The sequence below is a fragment of the Eucyclogobius newberryi genome, unplaced genomic scaffold (genome assembly GCF_026437365.1).
Source record: "Eucyclogobius newberryi isolate DKJ021-1_F unplaced genomic scaffold, fEucNew1.0.hap1 SCAF_3, whole genome shotgun sequence".
Classification (NCBI taxonomy): Eukaryota; Metazoa; Chordata; class Actinopteri; order Gobiiformes; family Gobiidae; genus Eucyclogobius; species Eucyclogobius newberryi.
Window position 1 is genome coordinate 19,521,072 of NW_027315945.1, and position 26,918 is coordinate 19,547,989.

General features: G+C 39.3%; 1 protein-coding gene across 3 annotated transcripts; it reads left to right on the top strand.

The window, feature by feature from the left end:
- Window positions 1–508: 508 nt before the first annotated feature.
- klhl32 (kelch-like family member 32) lies at window positions 509–26,877 on the top strand. 3 transcript variants are annotated; one of them, XM_072460653.1, is made up of 11 exons: window positions 509–630; window positions 3,089–3,201; window positions 5,408–5,588; window positions 13,460–13,567; window positions 16,313–16,411; window positions 18,072–18,287; window positions 20,776–21,502; window positions 21,867–21,925; window positions 24,305–24,497; window positions 25,075–25,169; window positions 25,779–26,877. In XM_072460653.1, the coding sequence occupies exons 2-11, from the start codon at window positions 3,179–3,181 to the stop codon at window positions 25,938–25,940; spliced, it is 1,863 nt and encodes a 620-aa protein (XP_072316754.1). In that variant the 5' UTR covers window positions 509–630; window positions 3,089–3,178; the 3' UTR covers window positions 25,941–26,877. The 3 variants fall into 3 exon arrangements, with proteins under 3 accessions (XP_072316754.1, XP_072316753.1, XP_072316755.1); XM_072460652.1 differs by lacking the exon at window positions 509–630 and having other exon boundaries at window positions 3,041–3,201; XM_072460654.1 differs by lacking the exon at window positions 509–630 and having other exon boundaries at window positions 3,041–3,201; window positions 5,411–5,588.
- Window positions 26,878–26,918: the final 41 nt, after the last annotated feature.

Sequence of the window (26,918 nt, forward strand, 5' to 3'; positions counted from 1 at the left end):
GAGTTGGGGAAGCAGCCCAGAACTATCCTATTTTCAGCAAACGCATCATTCAAAGGGGTCCAAGTCATGGAAGTATTATATTAACCTTATATTAAGGGTCCAAGTGTAGCAGGTCTACAGATATGAAAGATGTTCAGCTGTCAAATATCAATAAATCCAGCACCATTGCCAATAAAACATATTATATATATTTTGGATGGGCAAAATTCCTCAAAATATACAAACAAGAAGCTAAAACCCATGAAAAGGCTACAGTGGACTGTTGGGAAGTTCAAACTGCGGCCTAGTCGTATGTGCTAATTTGAGGTCTCAAACCTCTAATGTGTTTGTAAAAGAATGTTCTTTTCATGTGCTTAGAGCTCCAGGCAGGCGTCATTCACCCTGTGCTGTGCGCTATACCATCCACAAGGGGGCGCTCCAGCGCTCTGTTCATGTGACTCCGGAGAGAGGCGGGGTTTCAATGTCACAATTTAGGTGCTGTGAGTCCGCGATCACTGACCACATCTACTACAGACTGTTCTGGGCCGGCTCCCTGTCCCCGTGTGTCGTCCACAAACCTCAGATGACACAACAGTAGAGTAGATGCGCCTGTGAGCGGCTCGGGAGTCCATCCGCAGCACAGACACTGAGGTGAGTGCAAGCGTGTTTTACATTCAGAGGGGATTTAAATACAGTCGACAACAGCAAAGCCAAAGCGAGAGGTGCTCTAAATATAATTTGGTGTCGCCCGGAGAGGATGCATCAGGATTAGCGGGCTCGTGCGGGGGAGGTGGTTATTCCCCTTTGCCTGAGTTTGTGAACCAGGCGATGGCCTGTTGCTGGGAGACCCCCGACAGCTGGGGGCTTTGGAAAGTGACAGTTTTTAATTCACTAAATGGTGGCTTCTTATCTGGCAACCCAAACCTTCCACCGCCCACCGTCCTCTAATGTTACTGTCGTTAATGATGGGTAATTGTGTAATTGTGTGTACGTAAAGACAATATTTAGATTTCAGTCAGCAGATTATAGTCGTTTAAACAATGGCCCACTTGTTCTTGTGAGTATCTGGTGTTTTATCACCTTCTGTTCTGCACATTTCTAATATCTAAAGTTACAAGCAAACACAATAGTAATACATTTATTATTAATTGAATTAAATATAGACCTAATATAGTATAGTAACATAATTTGTTTCATTGCTGCTATCCAACTGTAAGAGCAGGGATTGTTTGCCAGATAAAAGACTAATTTTCTGTTACAAACAATATTTATTTGTTACACAATATCAAATTTAGAGCATTGTTCAACTTGACTGCTGCTAAAGGTTTTTTGCATAATGGCTATAACAGTATGACTAACCTTCCTTATTTGTATCCCTTAATAATAATATAGCTGTATATTTGAATTCATTTTGTGTGGCAACCCCAGAAGGAGAGCTGAAAGGAGGTAATAGTAAAATAGATAACTGGTCTAGACCTTTCTGAAGGACAAAGTACAGTCCAGCTTTCTGTGTTGTTCAGATATTCTATTCTATTTTTACATGTTAAAGACAACATTTCTTCAGATGGTCAATTGAGTGCACTCTTGCCTCTGTGTTAAAGTTTGACTGGACAGTCTAGTCGCTCTCCCCCATCAGAGACAGAAGGCAGCAGCCATGAAGGTCATTCATGAGGAGATCGATATCTTGATTCACGGTGGACTACACTCAAGTGGCTTGGCTAATGCAGTGAACCTCCTTGAGCCCAACCTTATTACTCTTACACTACATACTCAGGCTATGCAATTTAAATATGAGAACGCCTGAGTGAATAATTGCATACTGAGAGAGCGGCATTACAGAGAATCTAAAGGGTCTTGGGTTTCAGCATGCTTTTGTGTTGACCGCTGTTCACCTCTCTTACAGGAGACAGTATCAGTTTCAGGTGTGTAGCACATGATGTCAAGGATTCAGCTCCACCATAGACACTTCTCGTTTGCTTGTTTCATCTGAAAAACGACTGACTTACTACTTTTCTGTAGCTCTCACATTACTATTGTTCAATGTCCAGAAACTAAACATGGCTCGTATCACTGGCCATTTTTGTTGTTTCAGAAGTAGCCATCAAATAAGTGCTGTTTGATGGCTTAGAGGTTTCTAGTGGTGCACATATAGGTGGTTTTTATGCTTTTGTTTCTTCCTTTTTGCCCCATTTTACACTATGGCTGTCCTGTGTGTAATGAAAAAAGAAGGGCTGAAGTCAACTAAATACATAATTGGTTGACTAAAAACACTCACACTGTTGATCAATTAATCAGCTATAAAGTGGATGTGGCAAAAGCTCTAAAAATTCAGTATCTTAACCAAACTCAGGTTTCACTCACAAATCCTAGATAAACTAATGCTGTTTTATGCAACCCAGTTATAGTTAGGTATTTTTTGGCTGTTGGTTTTGTTTGACTGGACAGTATTGCTTGAAATGGGGGTGAAGAGCAAGGAGGACATTCAGCCAATGGTCCACCCAGAGAACCTTGCATATGAGCTGTAGCTCAGGCCACTACCAGGCAGCAAACCTACATTGACTCTTGTTGCAAATATTATTAATATGTTTATATAGTACAAATATATTATTATATTACTAGTCCTTATAAACTTACAAGTCAAAATAATAAGTAAGCATTAGATTTGGGCAACCTATTGGAATTTAGATATGTATGTTTTTTTTGAAGATTTACCACATTTGAATATTGAGTATATCATATATAGTAAACATGCTACAAAAAGAGCTGATGAAAATACAAAAGTTATGTTGTAAACGTTCAATTAAGGTATAAGCGGATATTTCTGCACTTTTGACATTTCATGTATGTCAAATAGTTAAACCTCTACTAATACGTTAAAAGACATTTTTTAACACATTTCTGTTGGATTTGACATAACATCGTACTGAAGATATCTAGATATTCATTTTTGTCAATATCGCCCTGCCCTAGCAAGCACTCAAGGACAATCCATGTCAGTGTTCAGGTTATTGGCTTGCATCTTTTCACACTTTGTACAGGAGCTTGTCAGGCTTTCGTTGGGTAAAGTGGATAGACTGAGTAAAGCTGACGTGCTGTTGTGTCCTATCAGGCTGATGTATGTGTCCAGTGAGGAAGTCCCAGGGAGCCACAAAGCACCTCCTCTCGGCCCGTACTCTGCCCTGCTCCTGTCCCGAGGGGCATGCCTTCTGAACCCAGCCTCAGGTAAGACGTACATGTAAACACGTAAATGTATCTTTAATAATACTGCACATTCAGGTGGTAGAGGAAAATACAGCATTTATCTCAGTCTTTTGCAAAAACATTTTGTGCTCTATTTAGCTGGTGATTTGTACTCAAATCAATGCTTTATTTCAGTTTGAGTTCAGTATGATGAGACTGCAACTTATCACTATGTTTCAAAATTTTAAAGAATGCAGATTTAATCATTTTCGAGGGACACAACATTTCATGCAAAAAGTTGAAAAACAGGAATAAAACAAACATACGATAGGTATAGATTTATTGAAAATCCACCTATTGTTGCACCCTCAATCACAGCAGACAGTGAAGACTTCATTGCACTGTTACTCTACCATGACCAAGAAGGACATTTAGAACATGTCTGGCTTTACCTCCAGGTGGAGACTACTGTGTGTGGCTCTGAAGCCCCTGCACCTGTTTATTTGTTCAAATGGATCCCATTATCTGTTATCTGTCTTTCTGTCACTTAAAAATACAACTCAACTGGGTATTTCCTTCACAAAACATATTCTTCTTTTGTATGTTTTGTAATTGTTGGGTGTAATAATTCATAACAATTGATATTACTAAATGCAAAGCCTTACAACTACAGCTGTTTATCTTGTTATTTAATTTACAATACTGTATTTTCTGTCTTGTTGAAAATCCACTTATTCTCCTCACTTTGAATGATTGTGTTTTTGTGCACAATGAGTCATAGTTTATCAGCAATGACTTGCACTGTAAATACAGATTTGTCTGGTCTAATGAGTGAGACTGTATTTCATCTGCAGTCAACAACATTACAGTCATTAGCGGTTGACTTTTGTCCAATTAAATGGCCTTCCCCTCTGAAACAACCAAAGAATAGAATCCTTAAATCGTTTACTGCAAAATCACTTTGTGCTAGTCCAGAAGAATACACTGGAGAGCCCGTTTCAGCTTGAGAGAGTTTACTGTATGTAGATCAATATATTTTCATTACATTTGTTCCCATGTGCTTTATGGAATCACTGTTTACTGTGAATGTTTACAGAGTATAGCTAAAAAGTTCTATTTTCCAATTCCAATCCGGATTTAAATACTGGTATGTAATTTCAAACTGAAACTTCTAGTTAAACTTCTAGTTGAGGCTTGATCTGTTCAAGCCAGCACCACCTCAGTGCTAGAGTTTCCTTTGTCAATATAACGTATCTGTGTTGTGCAGTTCACTCTCTTCACATTTGTAAATTCAAATGTTTGAAAACCTCTTGTAAATTGTATGGTCATCATCAGCTTTCTGTCCTCTGTCAATCCCTTCAGACCCTGTCTCCTTACAGGACCGCTGACCATATAGAAGTACAAAACACTGTAGCATGCTTCCCTGCTTGGTAATCAGCATCACTCGCCTTTATCCATTCACAAGTCCCAGCTGCAGTTGAACTACCAAACAGACCCTGACTCATCCCTCGCCTCACCTCGGGCCAAAAGCACACACGCATTGACCACATACACACACATGCCCACACATTATTTTGGTCTCTTACACTCGGCATCACTAAGGTGACAGAGCAGGCCTGCTGGCACTCTGCAGCAGTATTCAGAGTGACGCCCAGGCACCTAAAAGGATGGAGATGGATTCAGACGGACAGGGGTGCATGCTAATTGAGCAAGAGGTGCTAGAAATGGTTAGGGGAACTTTTGTCACATAAACAGACATGCAGGATTGGACAATGCTTCTTTTGATTGTGTGTTTGTGTTATATAAGAAGTGTATGTGGTTTCCATATCTGTACGTATACATTTCATTTTGTTGACCCATACTGTTGTTTATACTATACATGTTGAATGTAGTGTATGTACTATAGTAGTAAAAGAGTATCAACCTTTGGGTTTGTGGGTTGACATGAGATCCATGATTAATATATCTTGTTATGAAAACTGTAATAATGAGTCTGTACTAGGGCTGATTAACTCACTGACATTTAACGCATTAGTATTTTAAGAATTTCTCCTTGGGGATGAATGAAGTAATTCTGATTCTGATTCTAATGGAAAATAGCTTTACAAGTCATATGGCGTAATTGCCTCACTAAAGCAAAACAAGTGGTACATCTGCGATTTTGACAACACTTATTAAATCTTGTAGAAAAAACATGAACGTTTTTCAAGTATCCTCACTGTATACATGTTTCTGGGTCCTTGTGCAGCAGTGGGGAGATGCTGAGAGGACAGAGGCTGTGCCAGTCCAAGTCCCACCAGGACTCTGTGCTGTCTGCCCTGAACCAGCAGAGGAAGGATGGGCTGCTCTGTGACGTGACGCTGGTGGCTGGAGAACAGAAGTTTCACGCCCACAAAGCTGTCCTGGCAGCGTGCAGCGACTACTTCAGGGTGAGTAGCTGGACATTTTATTCCATTGAGGAGTCAACAGTCAATCAGATTCCTTACTTGACACAACCGATTTACCGTGTACTGAATTGTATTAGTGCAAAAAGGATTTATTCTCATCTTTGTTGTGGCATATGATTTTAAACATCTATTTATTGTCATTTGATCAAAGCTCTGTGGCATTGCAGCACTGTCCTAATTAGTCACTGGTGACAGTATGTTATGTAACACTCTTTACTGCTCGGTCTGTTTAAAACCTGTTCAAAAACCCATCTCATCTCCCTGTTTACCCAACATTCAAAAAGCTAGAGTACAGTGTTTGTCCTACGTTTTATTTGACATTTGAGCTCTATCTTTTCAAATACTGTATATTCTTATGTTGTCTGTTAGATGTAATTAAAACAAGAAAAAATATCAATGTAAATAATGAGCAATATTATCACAATTATTTTGACTGAGATAGTTTACCCTTTAAAGGGGACATATTCTGTAAATTTGATTTTTATGAGCTTTTAAATTACGGTATGTCAACTGTTACCTCATCATTAAAGGTTGAATGGACCTTTTTTGGCCCAAATCTAAGTCTTATTTCCTCGTGGCGTGGACTACCAATTAGTCCTGCCACGTATCAATCATAAAACGCACCTACCGCTCAGCTGCAGCCGCGTGTGGCTTGTCCCCCGAGAGCAGCACGGTTCCGCGTGTCTAAGCGCATTGATCTATCATAAAATAGTTCCCTCAGTGTACGGGACAAAATTAGGACGGAGATAGACTGTTTGAGCTGACTCATAAGAGACTGAAATCTACAGAGACGAGAGATGTGATGCGATCCGTTGCGCTAATAAACAAACGCACGTGTGTGTTGTATCAGTCCGCATGTGGGAGTGCACATGCGCACTTCCTCCTGCGTTCTCAAATCGCCGAAAAATCATCCATTGCGCCTTAAGCTTGAGTGCTCGAAAAATTTCTGTTTTCACCTACCCCCTTCAAAAAGTTCTGACTCTGGGTCACTCATGAAAGATTCGAAAATATCACCTTGCTATTATCAACAATAGAAACACATATAAAACATATAAATAAAAACCTGCTGCTTGTTACAGTGAAATGGGGTGGTCCAGTTTGGCAGTTTTGAACAGAAGTCAATGGAGCGGTTTCTATTATTAAACCGTTTAGATGAATACTGTGATTTACAAAGAGCAAACTATACAGTCAAATAAGGATATATAGGAGTTTAAATAGCTGGATAAAGCATAATATCTATCATTAGGTTGCACTTGTTTAGTAATACATGGACTTCTCCAGGTACTTCCCAGGTAGACTGAGACGGGCAGGAAATCCCCCGAGACAAAGGGCACAGATGAGATTTGATCTGACACAGAGCAGATTAGGAAGAAGAAATTAATCCCCCTTGAAAATGAGTGAGATTAAATATGTCTATGTTTCTGTGTGTGTGTGTGTGTGTGTGTCTGTGTGTGTGTCTGTGTGTGTTTTAACTGAACAGAAAGTCGATGGTAGGCAAGCCACACTCTTCTCCTCTTTTTGTTTTTATCCTGCCTTTGTTCTTCTCCATTTTTAAACTCAGAATCCCCAATGAGCATCCCACAGAAGATTATTAGATCAGCGAGCTGCTGTACGCAAGAATACTGGCCTTTCTCCCCGGTTTCTGGAGCTTAATAGTATTATCTGTAGCATGTCATCTGACTCCACTTCTGCCTCTCGTTCATTTACTGAATTATCTGCTCAAGGTGCTCTCTGGAATAGCAAGTATGTCTCAGTGACCATAGTTAGAATTACTTGTGTAACTTGAATTACTTCAAACATTAGTTTTACTGATGAGACACACCCCTTACTGACTTATAGTTACAGAAGTCTTTCTTGAGTATAATTTTTAGATACTCTTCCAACTTTTATTTAAATTTTCTTGATTCAACTCTTTTTTCAGTCATAAAACAGGGATTGATTGAAATACATGATGTAATCCAGTGAACATGAGCCAGTTACCTGGGACCTGTCCTCACCTGCATCTTCTGAGAGCTGTGCAATTGATCACATTTTAATCAAGCTCGTTTGATATTCGTTGGTTTTTTTCATTGAGAGGTCTAGCCCTCAGTAAACAAATGTGGTTTGGAGTTCAGACTTTGGAGAAATACATTTTGACAAATGTTCTTGCGATTATTAAAAGTATCTTGTTTATTTTAAGGGACATTAATATGTAAAACTAAATTAATATTGTTTTTCTTACGATCAAATGAAATCTAATAGAAAATTGTGATCACTCAATGTGAGGGGAAAAAATATTTAGTTTTTATGATATTTCTTAGCAACATACAGAATATGGACATAAGGGCATTCATCCTTTCAGTCACCACTATGAGTCTGTGTATCCAATTCTTCCAGAAAAATAAACAGTTCTAGGGGTTTGTTCACATAATATTGCACTGCCAGCGTGATTGTGGATAGTTTTTAAATTCACAATAACTCTTGTAAGGACCCGGTTGAGCCCTTCGAGTCTTCACATTCACAACATTCAGTCCAGAGTAGAAAGCATATTTCCATATAAGTTAGAAAAAGTATTAAAAAAATAATAGCAATGGTGTTACACATACATTTAGACTGAAAACTATATGACTATATAGGTTAGCGTTCACGACACAAACCTCAAAGTCCAACCAAATCTCTATCAGGATTAAACAGGGCTCAAAACAGTGTAAATGCAATCTAATTATTTCAGACACACACTATACTTTTACATCACTATATCCAATTGATGTTCAGGAAGTATTCACATAGTTAATTCTTTTTTTCACATTCTAAAAATAAGATGAATGAAAAAAGATGCCAAACCTTTTAAAGAGAAAGACATAAAATACATAAAACAAGCTCAGTGCCGATTGTGTATCTCCCTGGGTGGATTAGTGAGTCACAAGTCATTTCTGATCTGATCACGACAAACAAACGCAGTGTTTGAGCCACAGGGCAACAGGCCAGCTCACTGCAGTACCTCGCATCATGTGAGCGACTGGACTCTGGATTGAATCTACGCTCTCATAGTCCTGGTGTCAGACCCCCCCTCTGTGATTATTTTTGATGCCTTTTTCTTACTATTATTTGAATTAGTGTGTACCTTGGGCCATTATGAGTTTGTGGTCCTTTCTTTCTACTCAGCTCCATTTGGTCCCAGGACAAATCCCTATTTTTGGAACAAGCCTCAGACATAATTTTGAGCCATAGTCAAATACAGTGTCAGAAAGTAATGGAAATAACTACTCATTTACATTTATATATGTATGTTATTAGCAGTTCATATTTCAGTCTTCTGTCAAAAGTTATTTCTCCTGGAGGGGTTTAAAATGTGAACTTTGAACAGAATATGTCTGAAAAAACATAAGTCACAAATCAAAGAAGTTGAGTTATTTTCCTGAAATCTGTAACCTTCTCGTGGAATGGTCCCATGCCTTTTCTATGGACAAATGAATAAGAATTCTATAGCTGTCAGTTTTGGGTATGGAACATTATTTTGGCTATAGCAAATGCGATACAGAGCTCATTTTGGGCTTATTTTGAAGCTAATACACATTGAACATGTTGTGGTGTAACAATTCAACAGTTTGTGGAGTGGATTTGTTCATGCAATGCCATTTTTAAAATGTATTTTAGAAAAATAATAATTAAAAAAAGGTATCAAAGTAATCGAGGAAATTGGGTCTGGCTCCTAAACCTGTTCTGATATGTGTATCACACTGAATTGAGTTTTACACAATATCATTCTGAACAAACTGGAAGCAGTCCGTAAAATGCGTAACATCATGACGAATATTTGAAACTGATTGGTCAAAGCGCCACAACAACAGGAACACACCAAAAAATCAAAACGTTCAGAGAAAAGCACAGACTACTTACCCGTCCTCAAATACACAAAATGCTCCTATGTGCACGTTTTTAAAAAACAAAATAGTCTGTAAATCTGCTAAAATAGAACGTCTGTTGGCGTCACCATGTTTGTTTCAGTTCATTCTTTTGACTTCCCCCAAAATTACAATGCTGCATTGTGATTGGTCCGTCACACAGCTCACAGCCGGGCTCAAACGGAACAGTGGACTCTGTCCAGAGGGATTCTCAAGAGTTCTTGAAACAAATATTGCGAGTATCTTATCTGGCTCCCTGATGCTGAAGCTAATTTCCTTCTAATCCTTCGGAATCAGAATCAGAAAAGGTTTATTGCCATCGCTAATGAACAGAATTCTCAAACATAGGAACTTGCTTTGGTGATTCAGTGCACCATAAAACAAATAAATAAATAACAATGATAAAACATTTGTGAATTAATTAAATAAATAGTATTACACTCCCACCTCTTTTAATAAAAGCTTTGTAATAAAAGAGCTGTATACACTAACCCATACATGTCCACATTTGTCACAAACACCTCTGTCCAGATGTGTTGCTTTTTTCTGGAGACACCATTGCACGACCATACCCTGCAGGTCTGACCACTAGCTTTTGTGTGCGCTCTGATTCAATCTGTGTTGTGAGCAGAGCTGTGCTGGCTTTAGCTCAAACACGGCCTCTCGCTGACCCCGTCTTCCATATCAGCTGTTGGGGCTTATGTATCAGAGAATATTTGGTGGTTTTTTTCTTGTCAGAATGTGTTTCTCTGCCCCAAGGCCTTTAGGTCTTGTTAGGATGTTATATAACATAGTGTAGTGTGCTGTGCAGCACAGAGGACACATACACTAGAAAATTGCTAATTACCATCAGCAATACCATCAGCCCAAGGTATTGATGAGCTGTGTGGGGCACTGTGGGAAATAAAGGCACTGATAGAGCACAGAGAAGTAGAAAAGTTGTCTCTGCTCTTAGAGAAACCTTTTAATTTCACTATTCGCCCGTCTGGGCGCCGCCATACGACGTAACCCTTCTTTCGGTTGTATTAGTTAACACAGCAAGACTTTTCCCTCGTTTTCCAAAATATAGATCTTCTATCATATATTTGATCATGCTATTTTCTCAGTGTGCTACTATCCTCATTACAACTACTTTTGTTTATTTGTATTTTGTTTCTTAGAGGATATTATGATTTGCTGCTGCTACTGCTGTAACTACAAACTACTCTTTCAACGGCTGCTGGTAATAAAATGCATGACTGAACACTGGCAAAGGAAAATGTTGGCAATAGAAACCTCTGCATCGTTAGACGCAATGAGTTTTCAATGATTATTGATGCTTCTCCCTATAGAAAAAGTAACGCTTGAAAACACAGAATGAGTTTCTATCCTAAGTACATTTGACACTGTTCCTCTCTTGTGTTTCCGCTCCTCACTGCTTGTTGTGTTGGCTGGCCTCTGATCGATAGGTCTGTCATCCTCTCGTGGTGTGAACTTGGTCAATAGCTTTGATTAGCAGGCAGGGCCTGGACTCACACAGTGGTGCCCAGACACCGCAGATGCTAAAGCTTGGATTGATCATGTGCTGTGGTGTACATTGACAGTGTTATAGTTAGTGTGTATGTTTGACTGGGCAGGAGAAAGACAAGGAGTAACACAATGTACTGATTGGACTGTTAGTCCTGCTGACCTCTTGGCCTAAAGCAGAAAAATCAATGGAAGTTAAGGTTATAGTCTCATTTTGCGTGGAAGTCACATCTCAAATTTTCAAGCTTGTTAAAGAAATAAAGAATAAAAAAAAACAATGGGCTGCAATTAGGGATGGGTTATCAGTGATATTGGTGTTTTTTCCCAGATAGCGACATAAACATAGCATTTACCCTATTGCTCTTTAAATATGACAAAAATCTCTTTCCCCTTTTTTCCAAACATGAACTAAATGAGACAATTAAACAGGACCTTGTCTAAAAAAAACTCTTGTAATGAGTTAAACCTCACTCGGCTTATTGCTGCTCCCACCTGATTTGATCCTAAAGACCCACTTAAAGCAACATTATTGGACATTTAGCAACAGACCGGAGAATCTACCAATGTTCTTGCCTGATCAGCTATTCCCAACATGTTTTGACAGACTACTGCCGCATTTGAACAGAATGTGGGAGGGACTGGCTGGTCAGGTAACCAATGTTCTTTCCTCTTGATTTTAGTGACCACTGTCCTATTGGGTGTGTGTTATTAGCATTTTAATGAACAAGCATTTCTGTCTAATCTGTACTAGAGTGACATTGGTTTTACCACGAGTATTCTATATACATTAGCAACAGATTGGCAGCAGTTTTGTCACAAACACAGTAAATGTGTTTCTAAAGCCAAAGCATTTTACTGCGTCAATACTTTCAAACTGTTAAAGCTCTGCTCCCTCTTTACCAAATAAAATTATTAAAGACTCAATTAGTCAAATGTGATGCATTTAACGAACACTTAAATCTGGAAATAATTTTGATGCTGCTGCTCCTTCTGTTGCTGTTGCCCCAATACATGAGAATAGACCTGGTGATCAAGTATTCCCTTAAGCCCTGTAGACAGTATTAAGTATTAAATATGTTGCTGTCTATAGATCCAACTTTTGTTATCAGCCCCACTAATAGTAACTTGTTCAATTTATTATTTAGGGAATACTTTCAGTTTGAATCTCACAATTTAAACTGAAAGTATTCCCTTACTATGGAACAGTGTTCTCTCTTTGCATAAAGTAGGCCAATCTCAAAATTATCCTGTCTAACAAAAGCTTTGGAGAAGCTAATAAGTAACCAGGTGCATGAGCCAAATATTTAATTTAAATAGCTGCCAGTCTGGTTTTAGAATAGGTTATAAAACCGGTACTATCACAGCTGTTAATAAAATTATAAATGGTATCGCTAGTGCATTGGACAATCATGAAGAATCTGGGTCGTTCCCCAAAGGTCAGTCCTTGGGGCACTTCTATTTACAACTTATATAAACCCAATTGTTCATAATCTAAAACATATTAGCATCCACATATATGCAGATTATGTAATTATATATACTAGGGATTCAAATACTCAAGTGAATTTTAATTCCATCAAACAAAACTGTGTTCATTCAAAATTGTTAATGAATTCAAGTAAAACAAAATGTTTTTCTCCAAAAGGCACTTTATCTATTCGTCTCCTTCTTCTTAACTCAGTGTATCACTCAGCATTAAGGTTAATGACTAATAGGATACAGAGCTAACCACTGTCAATTATTCTAAAGGAGGATGGCAATCATTGGATGCAAGAAGAGAACAGCTCTGCCTTTTGTTCTCATTTGGATTTTGTGTGATTATCTAAACAGATAGCTGAACATTAGATCAGGCATTTGTAGATTAAAATCTCAGGACATTCTTAATAAAGTCTCACTGAATCAATCTGGATCTAGGGAATTTAAATAGATCATTTAATGCCTTTTTAAGGAATTCAAAGCATTGTTTAGAGACTACCACAGTAGCAGTGCTTTTAGTTATTTGTTATTTTTATTGATTCTTTTGTTTGGATGTTTTATTTACATTTTATCGGACTGTCATGTGTTTCTTTGTTTTAGTATTTCACAGTGTTTCTTTCATTTGGTTTCCCTTGGATAAATAAATGATAATTAAGACTCCTGGGTTAGGGTGAGCTAACATTATATCCTGGACTATACAGTAGTTTGAGCAGCTCTACTATATTATATGAGCAGACATCAATCCTCCTTTAAACACTACCGGAACAACACTTTGGAGTGTACAAAGATATTGATTTTCTCATTACCCCTCATTATCGGCCTCTTTAAAGGTCTATCTCAATTGCACTGGCCTTAGTCTTTTATTTAATGGGTCAGGTTAAGACTGTTACTTTATTACAAAATAATGCTATCAAAAAAATGAAAAAAGGAAATGGAAATAAGTGCTTTTACCTCCTGCTGATGACCATCTTCTTTGTCTGTTTCCAGGCCATGTTCAGCTTGTGCATGGTGGAGAGTGAAGCGGATGAAGTTACGCTGCAAGGAGTGACCAGTATTGGACTGAAGCATGCATTAGACTTTGCATATACTGGACAAGTAAGTGTGACACTACAATTACATAATGACCTCTGACGGATGAAGCGTTTATTGTGGAAAATAAATGCATTGGCACCTACTACTGCAACAAACAAACAAAATCAGCTCTATTAAGCCAAAGGGAATGCTCTTTATTTGTGCATACAAGCCCTTTTTAACTACCATGTTTTGTATTGCTACATTCATGGCAAAATACACAGATATTCAAACATTTCTTCACACAAAATGTAATGCAATATTTGATGGTGACTTGTTTCTCCTACTCAAATGACAAAATCTATCTCAGCAGTGCTCACAGTTCAGTGCCACGAACTTAGTAATTACTCTTAATGCTATTCCCACAGTGACAATGAGAGAAGATGGGCTGGGTGAGGCAGTTTAAGTAGGTCAGCAGCACGCACACAAGCCGCCCTGCTTTTGGGTCGGCTCAGCTCCTGTCTGTCTAGCAGCACAGAAGATGCTTCGTGAGATGAGGGCAATATGCTTGTCACGGCACCGCAGTAAATGACACGGTAAAATGCTTCAACCACAGCAGAAACTACAGTAGTAGTACAATAACTACAATAGGGATATAACAATATCACCTTTTAGTGTTCTGGTTATTGTGAGAATAAACATCACAATTTAAAAAAAAAATATTCATTATGGTTGGCACTATGACCAAACAACACTGAAATTCTTAATCTTTCACAACTCTAATGGATCATCATTCCTCTCTAGCTTTTACCTGAGTATCACAATTATAATGTAGGATATTTGTTACCTCCGTTTTGTGTAAAATGATAGTACGCACTATTCTATGTGTCTATTTAATTTTCTCTAAATATTACACAAAACAAATAATACAATTAAAAGTATGTCTAAAATAGCTTAATATTAAACAATTCCTTTAATCGTGTGAAACCAGAAAGGGTTTGTAGCCAGAGCTTGCACACCTCTTCATCTTATTTCTTCTGTCCCGGCAAAGCAGATGTGCAGTAAAGTTTGATTTACAGAGCACTCCCCTCAATCCCACACGAGGCGGGCCCTGCACCACATAAAGCTGACATAAGCCGGGTAGATTTAAAGTGATCCTACAGCAGTGGCCTATGGAGACAAGAGCATGGAGCAGGATATGAGTAGTGCACTTACATTTATTACAGTTATCATGGCGAGTTGTCATACCCTCTGCTGCAGGGTTTCAGAGCAGATTGAGTTAAAGTGAAATATAAACACATTTGCTGTTTTTCATCATCTGTTTACCTCTGCTTATTTTTATTTATCAGACAGAGGCACAGGAGGGAGGTTGTCCAATAAAATTAATGGTGTTATGTAAGAAGCAGGGTATTGTTTGCAGTTTCCCAGCTAAAGGGAGGGTGTATTGTGAAATATGTCATCTCTGGTTGTTGTTTGTAGATTGATACATCTAATTCTCAATAAATGATCATTGTAAATGTATATAGTAATAATAATCATAACTTACTTATCATTTGTGTTCTTCTGTATATTTGTGTGAGTTAAATTGCTGCAACCACAGTGTTCAAAATGAGACTACAATAAAACAGTAAATCATTCTCATCCTAGGGAAGTTCCTTATACCGCAGCTACTGCTAAAACCTGACCCCTTCAGCCATATTGGCATGACTGAAAGTAATAATATTGTAATATGTTCAATTCAGCTGCTCACAGGGCATAATTTGCTCAAATTAGTGTTTAAAACTAGCATTTCTATCTGCTCCACTTCACAGCTCATAAGGCTGGTTTATATCTTCAACAGATAATTTTAGCTGCTGTTCATCCACTTAAACAGAAGGCGTTTTGGCAGATTCAGTGATGTAATAATTATCATTTGCTGGAAAGATGATCACGCTGTAGATGCATGCAAGAGCAGTTGTTATTATGCTTAGCAATCTGCCACAGTTATTCTCCAAGTCAAATAAATAAACTCATTAGCTTGCCTAAAATTACACACACATACAGTATCATGAGCACAAAAATAGTTTTAGAGCTTATTATGACCATCAAACCTAATGTCAGGGCAATATGACCACAATATTATATATTTTGCAATAACTATACAATTGACTGCTTAACTAAGGCTGCTGTTTTTTATTTTTTATTTAAATAACATTAGTACTTACTTGTTTTGAGCTATTTAAGTTATTATATGATATTGTATATTAGTAGATCTGCTTCCTCTCCTCACATCACGTTACAGGTTTTAGCCTCTGCAGAAGCTGTAGAGTTTTTAAAGTCTATATGACAGGTTCTTTCTAATTATGACTTAGTTTAGTGGTAAAGAAATGTGGTAAATATTTATCATAGTTTTACATCTGTAAAGTTGCAGTTTGTGAAGATATTTTTAAAAATAGAACTATTATCAAATCAAAACCGTTGTGTAATACACTTTGGATTTTGGCCCTTGTTTATAATATGCTTGCTAAGTAACAGTTGTAGAATTACCTCTATGTATGTCATATTTGCTGACATTATAAACGTAACCCAAATTGTCAAACTCTGCAAATTTTTTGTGAAATTTGTAGTCAACTGAGAGGAAAGTCAGCCGCAGAGCACGTACAGTTATCATGATATTCCACATTTCATATTCCTGTATAAATCCAGATATATCATATCTTGTGCCATATCATATGCAGCAATATGACATGGCACAACACTAATGGCAAGGCAAACTTGCCGTACCACTGTGTAATCCAACCTGACTGAAGTTGCAGCACCTCACACTGTCTTTCTCTTCTCTGTGGTCAGATCGTCCTGGAGCCAGCGGTCATACAGGATGTCCTGTCTGCGGGGAGCCACCTTCAGCTGCTTGAGCTCCTGGGCCTTTGCTCGCACTACCTCATCCAGGTAAGCACCCCGGGAATGTACAGACATACTGTAGATTCTCAACAGAAACTGAATAAATACCCTCTGGACTGGTCAAATTGACCCACACTGTTAAGAAACTCATTTGGTCTAATGTCCCAAATTCACTAGAAAATAATAACTTGGCTTCACTACTTACAGCATGGGATATTTTATTACTTGATAAGATAACTAATTATTACACAATAAAGTAAGTTTGATCATCCCAAAAAAATGATTAGCATTGTCATGCAATCACACCAGAGATGTATGTGGCTACAGCTGCCCTATAGTAGACTGATGAAAGCAAGCCAATCTACCAATCACTCACGCACTATTTGACCTGATATATTTGTATCAGTTTCTTATTGCTCAAGTTGGTTTCACCTAAGGTTTTAAGATAAGATAAGATAAGATAAGATATTCCTTTATTGTCCCACATGGGGAAATTTCATTGGTGCAACGCAGGTAGATACAGAGGTAGATACAGAAGAACAAATCACTTATAGGAAGTCTGATAAACACTTTCAGTAGAAGATCTCCTATAAATAAATAAAAACTCCCATAGACAAATAAATAAATAAATACATAAATACCATTGCATGTGATCACGACAGTAATTGCACATGAATATGTGTCACGACAGCACATAGATTGCACATGAATTTCACAGTAATTGCACATACGACAGAATTGCACATCAGTTTTTTAGTCTGAACCCGCTTTTTGGGTCACATTGCTGTTGATTCATTGCTTTATTACACACTGAAATGGTCCAGACCGACAGACAGACTGTCACGCTGCCATACTTTGGTACAAGGCCAGATGCTGCAGGAGGCCCAGAGAAATCAGGTTAAGGATGTTGCAAAATCTCTTGTGTTACATAATAGATTGTCCTAAGAGATCACTTAGATTCTTCTACATTTGATTATATATATATGCAGATTTATGCTGAAACAGGAAAAAAACACAGTAGAAATAATTAGCAATCATTAGAATGGTCTATCACATCTATCAGCTAGCGTCACATCATTACAAAATCCTCCTCCAGAGACCTCGGATATTATGCCAAGACGGCTGTTTGCCGCCATCTGGTGGCTGCTGGGCCTTAATGTACATAGTTGAATGAATGATTCAGTGCAACTCTACAACTTCTTTAGATTTTAAAAATGTGTTTATCATGAAACACTTCAAGTTGTGATCTGTGGTACATTCATGGCAGCAATTAAATAAACAGCAAATGATAAATGTGATGTTATTTTACAGTATATTGAACCCACTTAGACTGTGTATATTTATTATTTCTCCTTATTTAATGTAAGAATTCTTTATTAATTACCAAAGGTCTTTATTCACATGGTTTGTATTTGTATGTATTTGTATCTTTAATTATCAATATCCTACATGTGCTTCTCTAAAATTGTATCTGTGAATGTTTATCTTGTGGTTAGTATTCAAATGGCCAGAAGATGGCAGTCTTATTCTACTAAAGTCCCCTGTGCCATTATTTCATTGTTTCTTCTTTTCCCCCATTGTTTCAGCTCAATAACTTAAGACAAGTAAAATAGTACTCATAGATTCCTTTCGATTATTGCTATTCCATTGCAGAATTGTGATAATTCACAGTTTTCACAATTTGACTGTGAATGTTTGCTTCCTACAGGAGTTGAACAGTGTAAATTACCTGGAGCTGTACCGTGTGGCTGACCTTTTCCACTTGCCCGCTCTGGAAGAGGCTGTGGTGGGCTTCCTGGTGGACCATCTCTCTGAGTTGAGCCAGAGTCGGCAAGAGGAGGCCCTGCAGCTGCCCTACCGCCTGCTTCGGGAGGTCCTGAAGAGTGACCGTCTCACCTCCCTCAGTGAGGACGATATCTGGAAGGTATTACATAAATACATTTACACAGTATTGGTTGGATTCTTCAATGCATCATCCATGTTGACTCCTAATCAGTGATATTAATGACTCAACTCCTGTATTATCATATACAAAATGAAAGACGTTAGAGCTTGACTGAAAAAGATGAATTGTGCAAGTGCGCTGAAGATGTTAAGTAACGTAATATTTTGGTGAGAAGTGGGAACCCATCACTTCTACATAAAAACCCAAACCTGCAAATTGCATCTTGGTGTTAAAACGCAGTCAGCACAATATAACACACCTCAAAAAACAGCACTCAAAGCAGGCAGACTAATAAGTAACAAAATAAACTCTGCCATCTGTAACTCATGCTGTTTGTTTATATTGCTGGGAATGTGAAGGAGAGGTAGTGTGTGATCAGCTCTTCGCTGGTCTGCGAGTGTGACGTGTGTGAATATGCATGCCTGATGAACTGCAGAGTGTGAAGAGATTGTGGAGTAAAAAGCGGCCGGTGCAAGGTGGGGTTGTGACTGTTCATTTGCACCAATCAGCCCTCCCTCCTCTGTCCCTCTCTCTCCGTCTCAGTGTCTCTCACCCCTTCTCTGATTAGGCCCACCGCGGCTCCATCAGGGCCCCAATCCCCCAGCTGTCACTCGGCCGGCCGTCTGATTGAAAACAATCAGGCCTCTGATGGCACAATTACCCTGACCCTTTAGCCAGCCGCCGCTGCCATAATCAGCCTCTGATTAGGCTGCTTTGGGCCTCCTTCACTTCACCCAGAAGGTTAATTTGGCCATCAGACGGAAGCAAACGGCAAACCTCGTCCCAAAGTGTGGAGGCGGAGGGAGTGGGCACAATATACCAAACTGATATAGCCCAGCCGTCAATCATCGTCAGGGAGTTTTCTTGGACTCTCATGCTCTCAGGAAATCACATTTTCTCCAGCTTTGTTTTAATTAATTTTCTTCTTCTCTGTGACTAGACGAGTGGCGGCCTTCCCAGCACATATAGTCACCAGGCTGACACAGAGGAACGCTGCATACAAACCATTCACTCTCCCGTTCTTTCACTATGGACACAAGGACACGAACACGAGCACGTCTTTGAATGACATAGGCATGCCAGAATACTCACAGAGAACCCGCTCTAACATACAATACCAAGATCTCACAGTTGTGTTGAACAGAATATTACACCCACAAACTCACTCACTTCCAATTTTATTTTGCCCATTTCTTTGCGTCATCATTTCTCCTCTTTCTTATGTTGGCCCTCTTTTACACACACACACACACACACACACACACACACACACACACACACACACACACACACACACACTTGCGTACAGTCACAGTCCTAACACTTTTAAGAGTGCAGGGTAGAAGCGGAGAAGCGGGGAGAAGGAGTTGATTTATTCTGTGCCTTGAGGTAGTTGTGTGATGCTGCGTGACCTTCACAGTCAGCTGCTGTAGTGCATGCGCGCACACACACACACACACACACACACACACACACACTGTCATTTCAGAGCTATGAGTAGAGAGAGAGAGAGAAAGTGTGCGTGAGAGAGATACGGGCGGGAGAGAGACGGGGCAAGTGAGACACACAGGAAACTAGAGTGTCACCCGTACCAGAGAGAAGATTTGCTCGTTTGTTGCATATTTCCACCTTTTAGAGTGGATTAGAATGGGGAGAGGAGAAAGGTGGCTTTGTTTGGGTTGAGATAATGTATGCCATACATTATTGGCTTCTGCTGTGGGCTCTGTCAAGCTCTCCCTGTATTCAAAACAATGTACCACCTGTTTCCTTTACTTCCATAAAGTTTAGAGTAACTTCTCGGTTGTGCACAGATGATACAGCTTTCCTCTTAATCAGTTCAAGTAATCCTACCAAATAGCCATCTATGTAGAAAGTTACTAGGAAGACTATATAGGAATATTGGAGTTCTGAGCTTGAAAACTATATTTTACCCAATTCCCAATAGCTATTTTATAATCTCTCTAAACCCTAATGTGTCTTATTCTTGCTATTGTTTTGGAGATAATGCAAATTGTATACATTTTTAATATTCACTATGTCTTTAGAAATAACCTACAGAATTTTTATTTGATCATTTCTGAAGCCCAAAGTTATCATTGACAACACTTATTTATAAAAAATACTTCTAATTTCTACAGAAAATACTTTGTTACGATAACGTCAGTAATAATTTGACTTTGCTGCTTTTACTTGTCTTGCAGTAATATTTGATCAGGTATGTACTTTGCAATGCAGTACTTTGACCACCTCTGATTAGTAGTTGTAGCAAAGATTGGAGATGAATTAATCGCATTATTACGTCTTTTAAGTAGCAGTTATGTTTTACTGTAGCGCAGCACATCTTGTTACTTAGCATTTAATAACCTACAATTGAATCCAGCAAGATATTTACGTCTCCTATGAAATTGTATCACCGTCTCAGATTGCCCTTTCCTGATTAGCTGTGCCTGACTTTTTTTCTTTCTAGTTGGTGGTGCTGTGGCTCGAACATGATTGTCGCTACCAGTACACCGAAGACCTTCTCCAGCACGTGCGATATGGCCTTATGGACGTCCCCATGCTCCATCACCTCGCCCGAAATCACCCCCTGGTCCAGTCCAGTCCCACCGTTGCCGCCCTCGTGGAAGAAGCCTTGGACTACCACCACGCCACCTATGCCCAACCACTACAACAATCTGCCAGAACGAGACCAAGATTTCAGTCTCTGACGCTGTACATTGCGGGTGGGAGGAAGCGGGAAGTTAGCCGAGTGCGTGAGCTAAGGTACTTCAACCCGGCTGCCCAGGATCATGTACGGGTTGCAGGAGGGTCCAATTGGAGCGAGCTAGCCCCAATGCCCACTGGACGGAGTCACCACTGTGTAGCTGTGATGGGGAACTTTCTATTTGTGGTGGGTGGGGAGGTAGAACATGCGACCGGGAGGACATGTGCCGTGAGGACTGCCTGTAGGTACGACCCAAGAGGAAATCGCTGGACTGAAATTGCACCGATGAAAGTTTGTAGAGAACATTTTGTCCTGGGAGCTTTGGGGCAGTATCTGTATGCTGTAGGGGGCAGGAATGAGCTGAGGCAGGTGTTGCCCTCCGTGGAGCGATACTGTCCCAAAAAGAACAAGTGGATGTTCGTCCAACCCTTTGACCGATCACTTTCCTGTCATGCTGGCTGCGTGGCTGACAACCTGCTCTGGATTTCAGGTATTTAAGAACAAGAAAAAAGATTCAGAATGTTAGGTTGATTTGGCTAAAATGGGAGTTGTGAAGATGTTCAAGTTTATTTTCGTGACACATCAGGGATTCCTCATTACAAAGTATTCATTTCAGAGTTAAGAATGAAACAAAAGATTAGTTATTCACTCATGACTAACTTTTTTTTCAAATAGGACTGCGCCGATTAACTGTAATAAATGTGACTAGTTTTTATCATTTTTATCTGGAAGACAAGGGCATTATTAAATCAAAATGTCCAAAAATAATTTCCACATATTGATTGTTAACACATTTTATTTGTCATTATGTGTGTTTGAGTTATAAATGATAATTATAAATGTTTCTTTTGCAGGAGGAGTGACAAACACAGCTCAGTACCAGAATCGTCTCATGGTCTATGACCCTGAGCAGGTAACTGGAAATGTTAACTATATACTGAGAGTGTTGTTTTATACTATTCTAAATACATATACCACTTAAAATCTAGTCACATGCTCAGCAACAAGTGTTCTTTGTGTCTGTACTAAACAAAAAATTATAACTGTAATCTCCACTCTGTAAAGCCCCCGACAAGTTAAAGATGGTGAAGGAATGTCTATTTGTAACACACTAAGTTATGTGATCTTTATACAGATTGCAGGCAAAATTCATATCCTTGAATGGTTTTAAATAGTATACATACGGGCAGCGGGAGGTTATGCCAAGATTTAGTAAAGCATTTTGTACCTGAACTACATTAATATTATGCTATAATGAGACTCTGGAAAATTAATGGAGCCTTCTGTTCCCAGTGATGGATTATACAACATACAGGTGTCAAGAGCCTGCTAATTGATTTTTGAAACATATGGAAATTATTAGAAACTCATTTAAAGACGCATAAAACATATGTGAGAATTGAATGTGAGGAATGTGTAGTCAAGTAACTGCATATCTTGAAATCTGCACAATTTATTAGCACCCGATATAAAAGTGTTAGAGACACCTGTCATCTCTCCAAATAGAGACAATAAAACTGTGTGAATTTAAAGTAAACTGATGAAAAGTATTGTCTCTTTTCATTTTATTACAAATGGCCATAAGTAAAACCTTATCTAAAGATTATGCTTTAGTGTCGGCTTAAACAAGGGAGACTGTATGTAATGATAAGAACCTAATCCAAGGTTGCTCACGAGTATTTGGCTTGATACTGAAATCATAATTAATTCGAACAATTGCTTCCATACTATGACAGCACAGCAAGAAGGTGGCAGGTTCGACTCCCGGGCTAGACCAGGCTTTTCTGTGGTGTTTGCATGTCTGGGTGGGTTTCCTCCGGGCGCTCCTTCATCTACAATAGTCCTGACCAAGCCAAGCACAAAGACCTGGAGATGGTTCTGCAGTGCATCACCCACTGCTCCTGAGGATGGGCCCCAGCAGCATTGAGGGATGGGCCAAGTGCAGAGGACAAGTCAACATACTGAGACAATAAAGTGCACCTTGATCAAATGTACCTGTTGAAAAGTACAGACCGAATATGTTTTATTAGTAATGTTTTGTGACTCTTGTTCGAAAAGCCTATGTGGATTAGACGAGTGGCTTTGGTCCAGGTCTTGAGGGGGACAAATGAGCGCACATATCATTCTGAACAGAAGTTAATTAATTTTATTTCAATTACAACATGTTTGTAATTGAATAGTGTAATAATTAAAATCGCAATTTTAAATTTGATTAATTACACAGCCCAACCCTGACCTATAGTAAATTGACTATATTGAAACATTGCTTGCTACATTACAACACCAACAATACAACTGCAACTCCAAAAATGTTGTTAAGTTAAAACTTGTAGTACCGTCATTGTAAAGCAACTTAGTTTTGTAAAGGGGTGCTGTGAAAAATGAAAAAGACTTTTTTAATGTGCACGCTTGCAAGAGGCCTACATTATTGTTATTTTAACTAAAAATCTAAGTACAATATAACACAAAAAGGCATTTGCAGGCTACCATTTGATTACAAAAGATGTGATTGTTCTGCTTGTGCCTTTATGTGCACTCTAGTGTGTCACTATCCAGGACTCAATGATGGAATGCATGAGGCTTCGTGTTTGTGTACGTATATGAGCCAGCTGCTAAAGACGCTTGGATCTTGTTAAGGCCGTATATAATGTGGGGGAGTGTATATACGCTTAAGGTGCACCTCCATATGGGTCTGTGTTTGTACACGTCTGCAAGGAAGGAACCAGCAGAAGAAGAAAAAAGTAGAGAGAGAGGGAGAGAGAGGGAGGGAGCATCTCATTTGTATTCACCGCGGATCTACATTCACCTGCCAGAGCAACAGCAACCCCCCACCCACTCTCCCCTCAACAGATGGCCACCCGTCAGCTCCCAACAGACACACACACATTCCCTGCCTCAATCAAGCGCACCCGCTCTCTCTCCCTCTCACACCCGCACATACACCGACATAGAATAAGCTTCGGCACACTTAGTGAAATGAGCAGAGATCCTCGGTGTAAAATGGAGTGGCTGAAACATATGATTAGAAATAGGGAGGGAAGTCATTAGTAGAGACCACAGCTCTAGTGTCACGTTATTTATCTAGCACTGAGCATACATCAATTACCCATGCATGGATCTGCTTAAATATTAATCTTCTTATTCATCGTTCCTCTTCCCCCCTGCCACCCTTATGTTCCTCTCTCACTGGCTTCTCTGCACTACATCTCTACACCTTCAATTCATCCTTCTCTTCCTTCTATCACTCCATCTGCTTGCCTTGCCCCCTCCATCACTCTTGCATTGTGCCCAGGACCAGTGGTTGGCTCGCAGTCCCATGTTACAGAGGCGAGTGTACCACGTCATGGCGGCGGCGAGGAGGCATCTCTACGTGCTGGGCGGGAATGATTTGGACTTCAACAACGACCGGATCCTGGTCAGGCACATCGACTCCTATAATATGGACATGGACCAGTGGACGCGCTGCTCCTTCAGTCTGCTCACAGGTACCGGCGTAAAACAAAACGGTGTGACACAAACAAGTATACATGACATTGACACAACATTTTTTTAGTACAATGTAGTAAATAAGTGTACAATAGTTTCATCAAATTAGGTCAAAAGTGGAGTACGGTAAAAGTAAACGGGTCTTTGCTGCAGTTGACGTAAGTAAATAAATATTAAACACCTACTGGGGTTTAACACATTTTTCAAGGGTGCCATTATTTGAGTTCTACATACGACAGCACAAACTAAAAACATTTCAAGTGCCAAAGGAAAGGAAGTACCATCTTTAACAGATCACGCAGTCAACAAATGCAAGATCTAAACGGGGCAATACAATGTTATATTCCAACGGGTGATAATGAAGCCCCCAGTCTAGTTATTTCAAAACACACCCAATGACGCAGGGGTTTTTAAAATGTGAACCTGTGCCCTCGAATCACTAAAGTTCACAACAAAGTTTTTTTTTTTTACATCATTTCTCCTACTCCTTTGCCCTTTTGGGGACATGAAAGTGATATTGTGAAAATGCCCTGAGCTCAGCAGACTGCAGCACTGTGTCATCTGTGCCCTCCTCAGGTCAGAACGAGTCCGGCGTGGCGGTCCATGATGACAGGATCTATGTGGTGGGAGGGTACTCGATTTGGACCAATGAGCCTCTGGCGTGCATTCAGGTGAGAGACTGAGCTTCTCTGTTTGGACAGTCAAATACTTGAGGGTAATCAGATAAATTGACACTGCTGTTTAGAGACTAATGATAGTGCAGCCACTGTTCTCGATCATGTTCTCAGTGTTTCAATTCAAGTAAGTCACTTATAAGAGTTCAAATGTTCAGTTGAAGCTGTCACGTGAAGCACAATGCTATAGTAAATTAATCGAAATTGAATACCAATCCAAATTCAATAGTCAGTCCAAGTTTGCATTTCATCATCAAAATGAGTAAACTAACAGATAAGTCAAGCTGAATAGGTGTCATGACAGTTACACCAACAGGGAACTAAGGTTAAGGTTTAGATGAGCTTTTATTGTCCCCGTAGTGACATTTGTCCTCTGCATTTGACCCATCCTTCAACCAGTGCAGCTGGGGCAACCTGTCCGGAGCAATAGGTGGCTCACTGCCCCCCAGGGGACCCATCTTCAGATCTTGTGCTAGGCTTGGTCAGGTCCGTAGCTGGAGGATTTTACCTATGGCGCACGGTCGGCTGAATGAGAGAGTGCCCAGAACTAGAATGTGGCCCAAACATCAGCAAAATAACTTCTAATGTGGATTGTTTCCTCCCCAGGTGCTAGATCTGAGTACAGAGGGCAAGGAGGAGGTTTTCTATGGACCAACACTGCCATTTGCCTCTAATGGAATAGCCACCTGCTTTCTTCCTGCTCCATATTTTACCTGCCCAAACCTACAGACGCTGCAAGTACCCCACCACAGAATTGGTGCTGTTTAAACCACTTCTGGGGGAAGAAAAGGCTAAAAAGACTACTACATCTTCATCGTTGTAGACTGAACATTACTACGTTTGAACATGCACATATGCTACAATTGTCTAACTTATGATGCTAATGTATAAGGCAAGCTATAGGAGACTCTGAAACAAGGAACTTGCACAGCAAGCAAGAAAATCTCCCCAAAGACAAAGGTACCCGTTTTTAAAGTGAAGTCAAGATGCAACAGGCGTTTCAAATGTACTTGAAAATAGATATTATCTTCAACCTTGAATATGGTAAAGAATCCGCTGTTTGTGCTACTTAATTGTTCACCGCCCATACAAACTGCTGGCAGGCCATTACAGGGCTACAACTTTTTGAAAATGCTTTCATATATACTTTAAGTAACTACTACTCTGTAGGTCCTGTTAGATTATAAAACTCGGATGTTAAAACCATTTTTGTTGTGCACTTTAAGGAGTTATTGGCACTTAACTAAGACTGAACTGAAACATATTTAAAAATAATTGCTTTAATTAACAGCTTAATTATGTACAAATCATCAATGAGTGTGTTTTAAAGACTTTTATACACTGGACCTTAAACTGGTGAAACAGATGTGAATGTCTGCTTGTTGTCATCCAGAGCATTTTGATTTATTATTCCCAAGTTTACACAAAATACAGTACTGTGTGAAAACACTTAAGCAGATTTGGAGAATGTCGTCAATAGAGACATTATTTCATGTATGAATATTTTGGGAAATAGACTTCTGTTTAATGACTTTTGCATGGTGTCTTTTGCACAGTACTACAGTTTATCTAATGTAAGGCTCATCATTCAACTTCTGTTTTACTATGAACAAAATGTGATCACTGCACTTTTCCTTGTTTGTCCAAATACTGTACGTGTGAAAGATTATGTGAATGGATCTACAAATAAATACCCTGCATTATACAGGGCTGTGTAAATCCTTGTGCGTGGTGTTGTAGAGATGA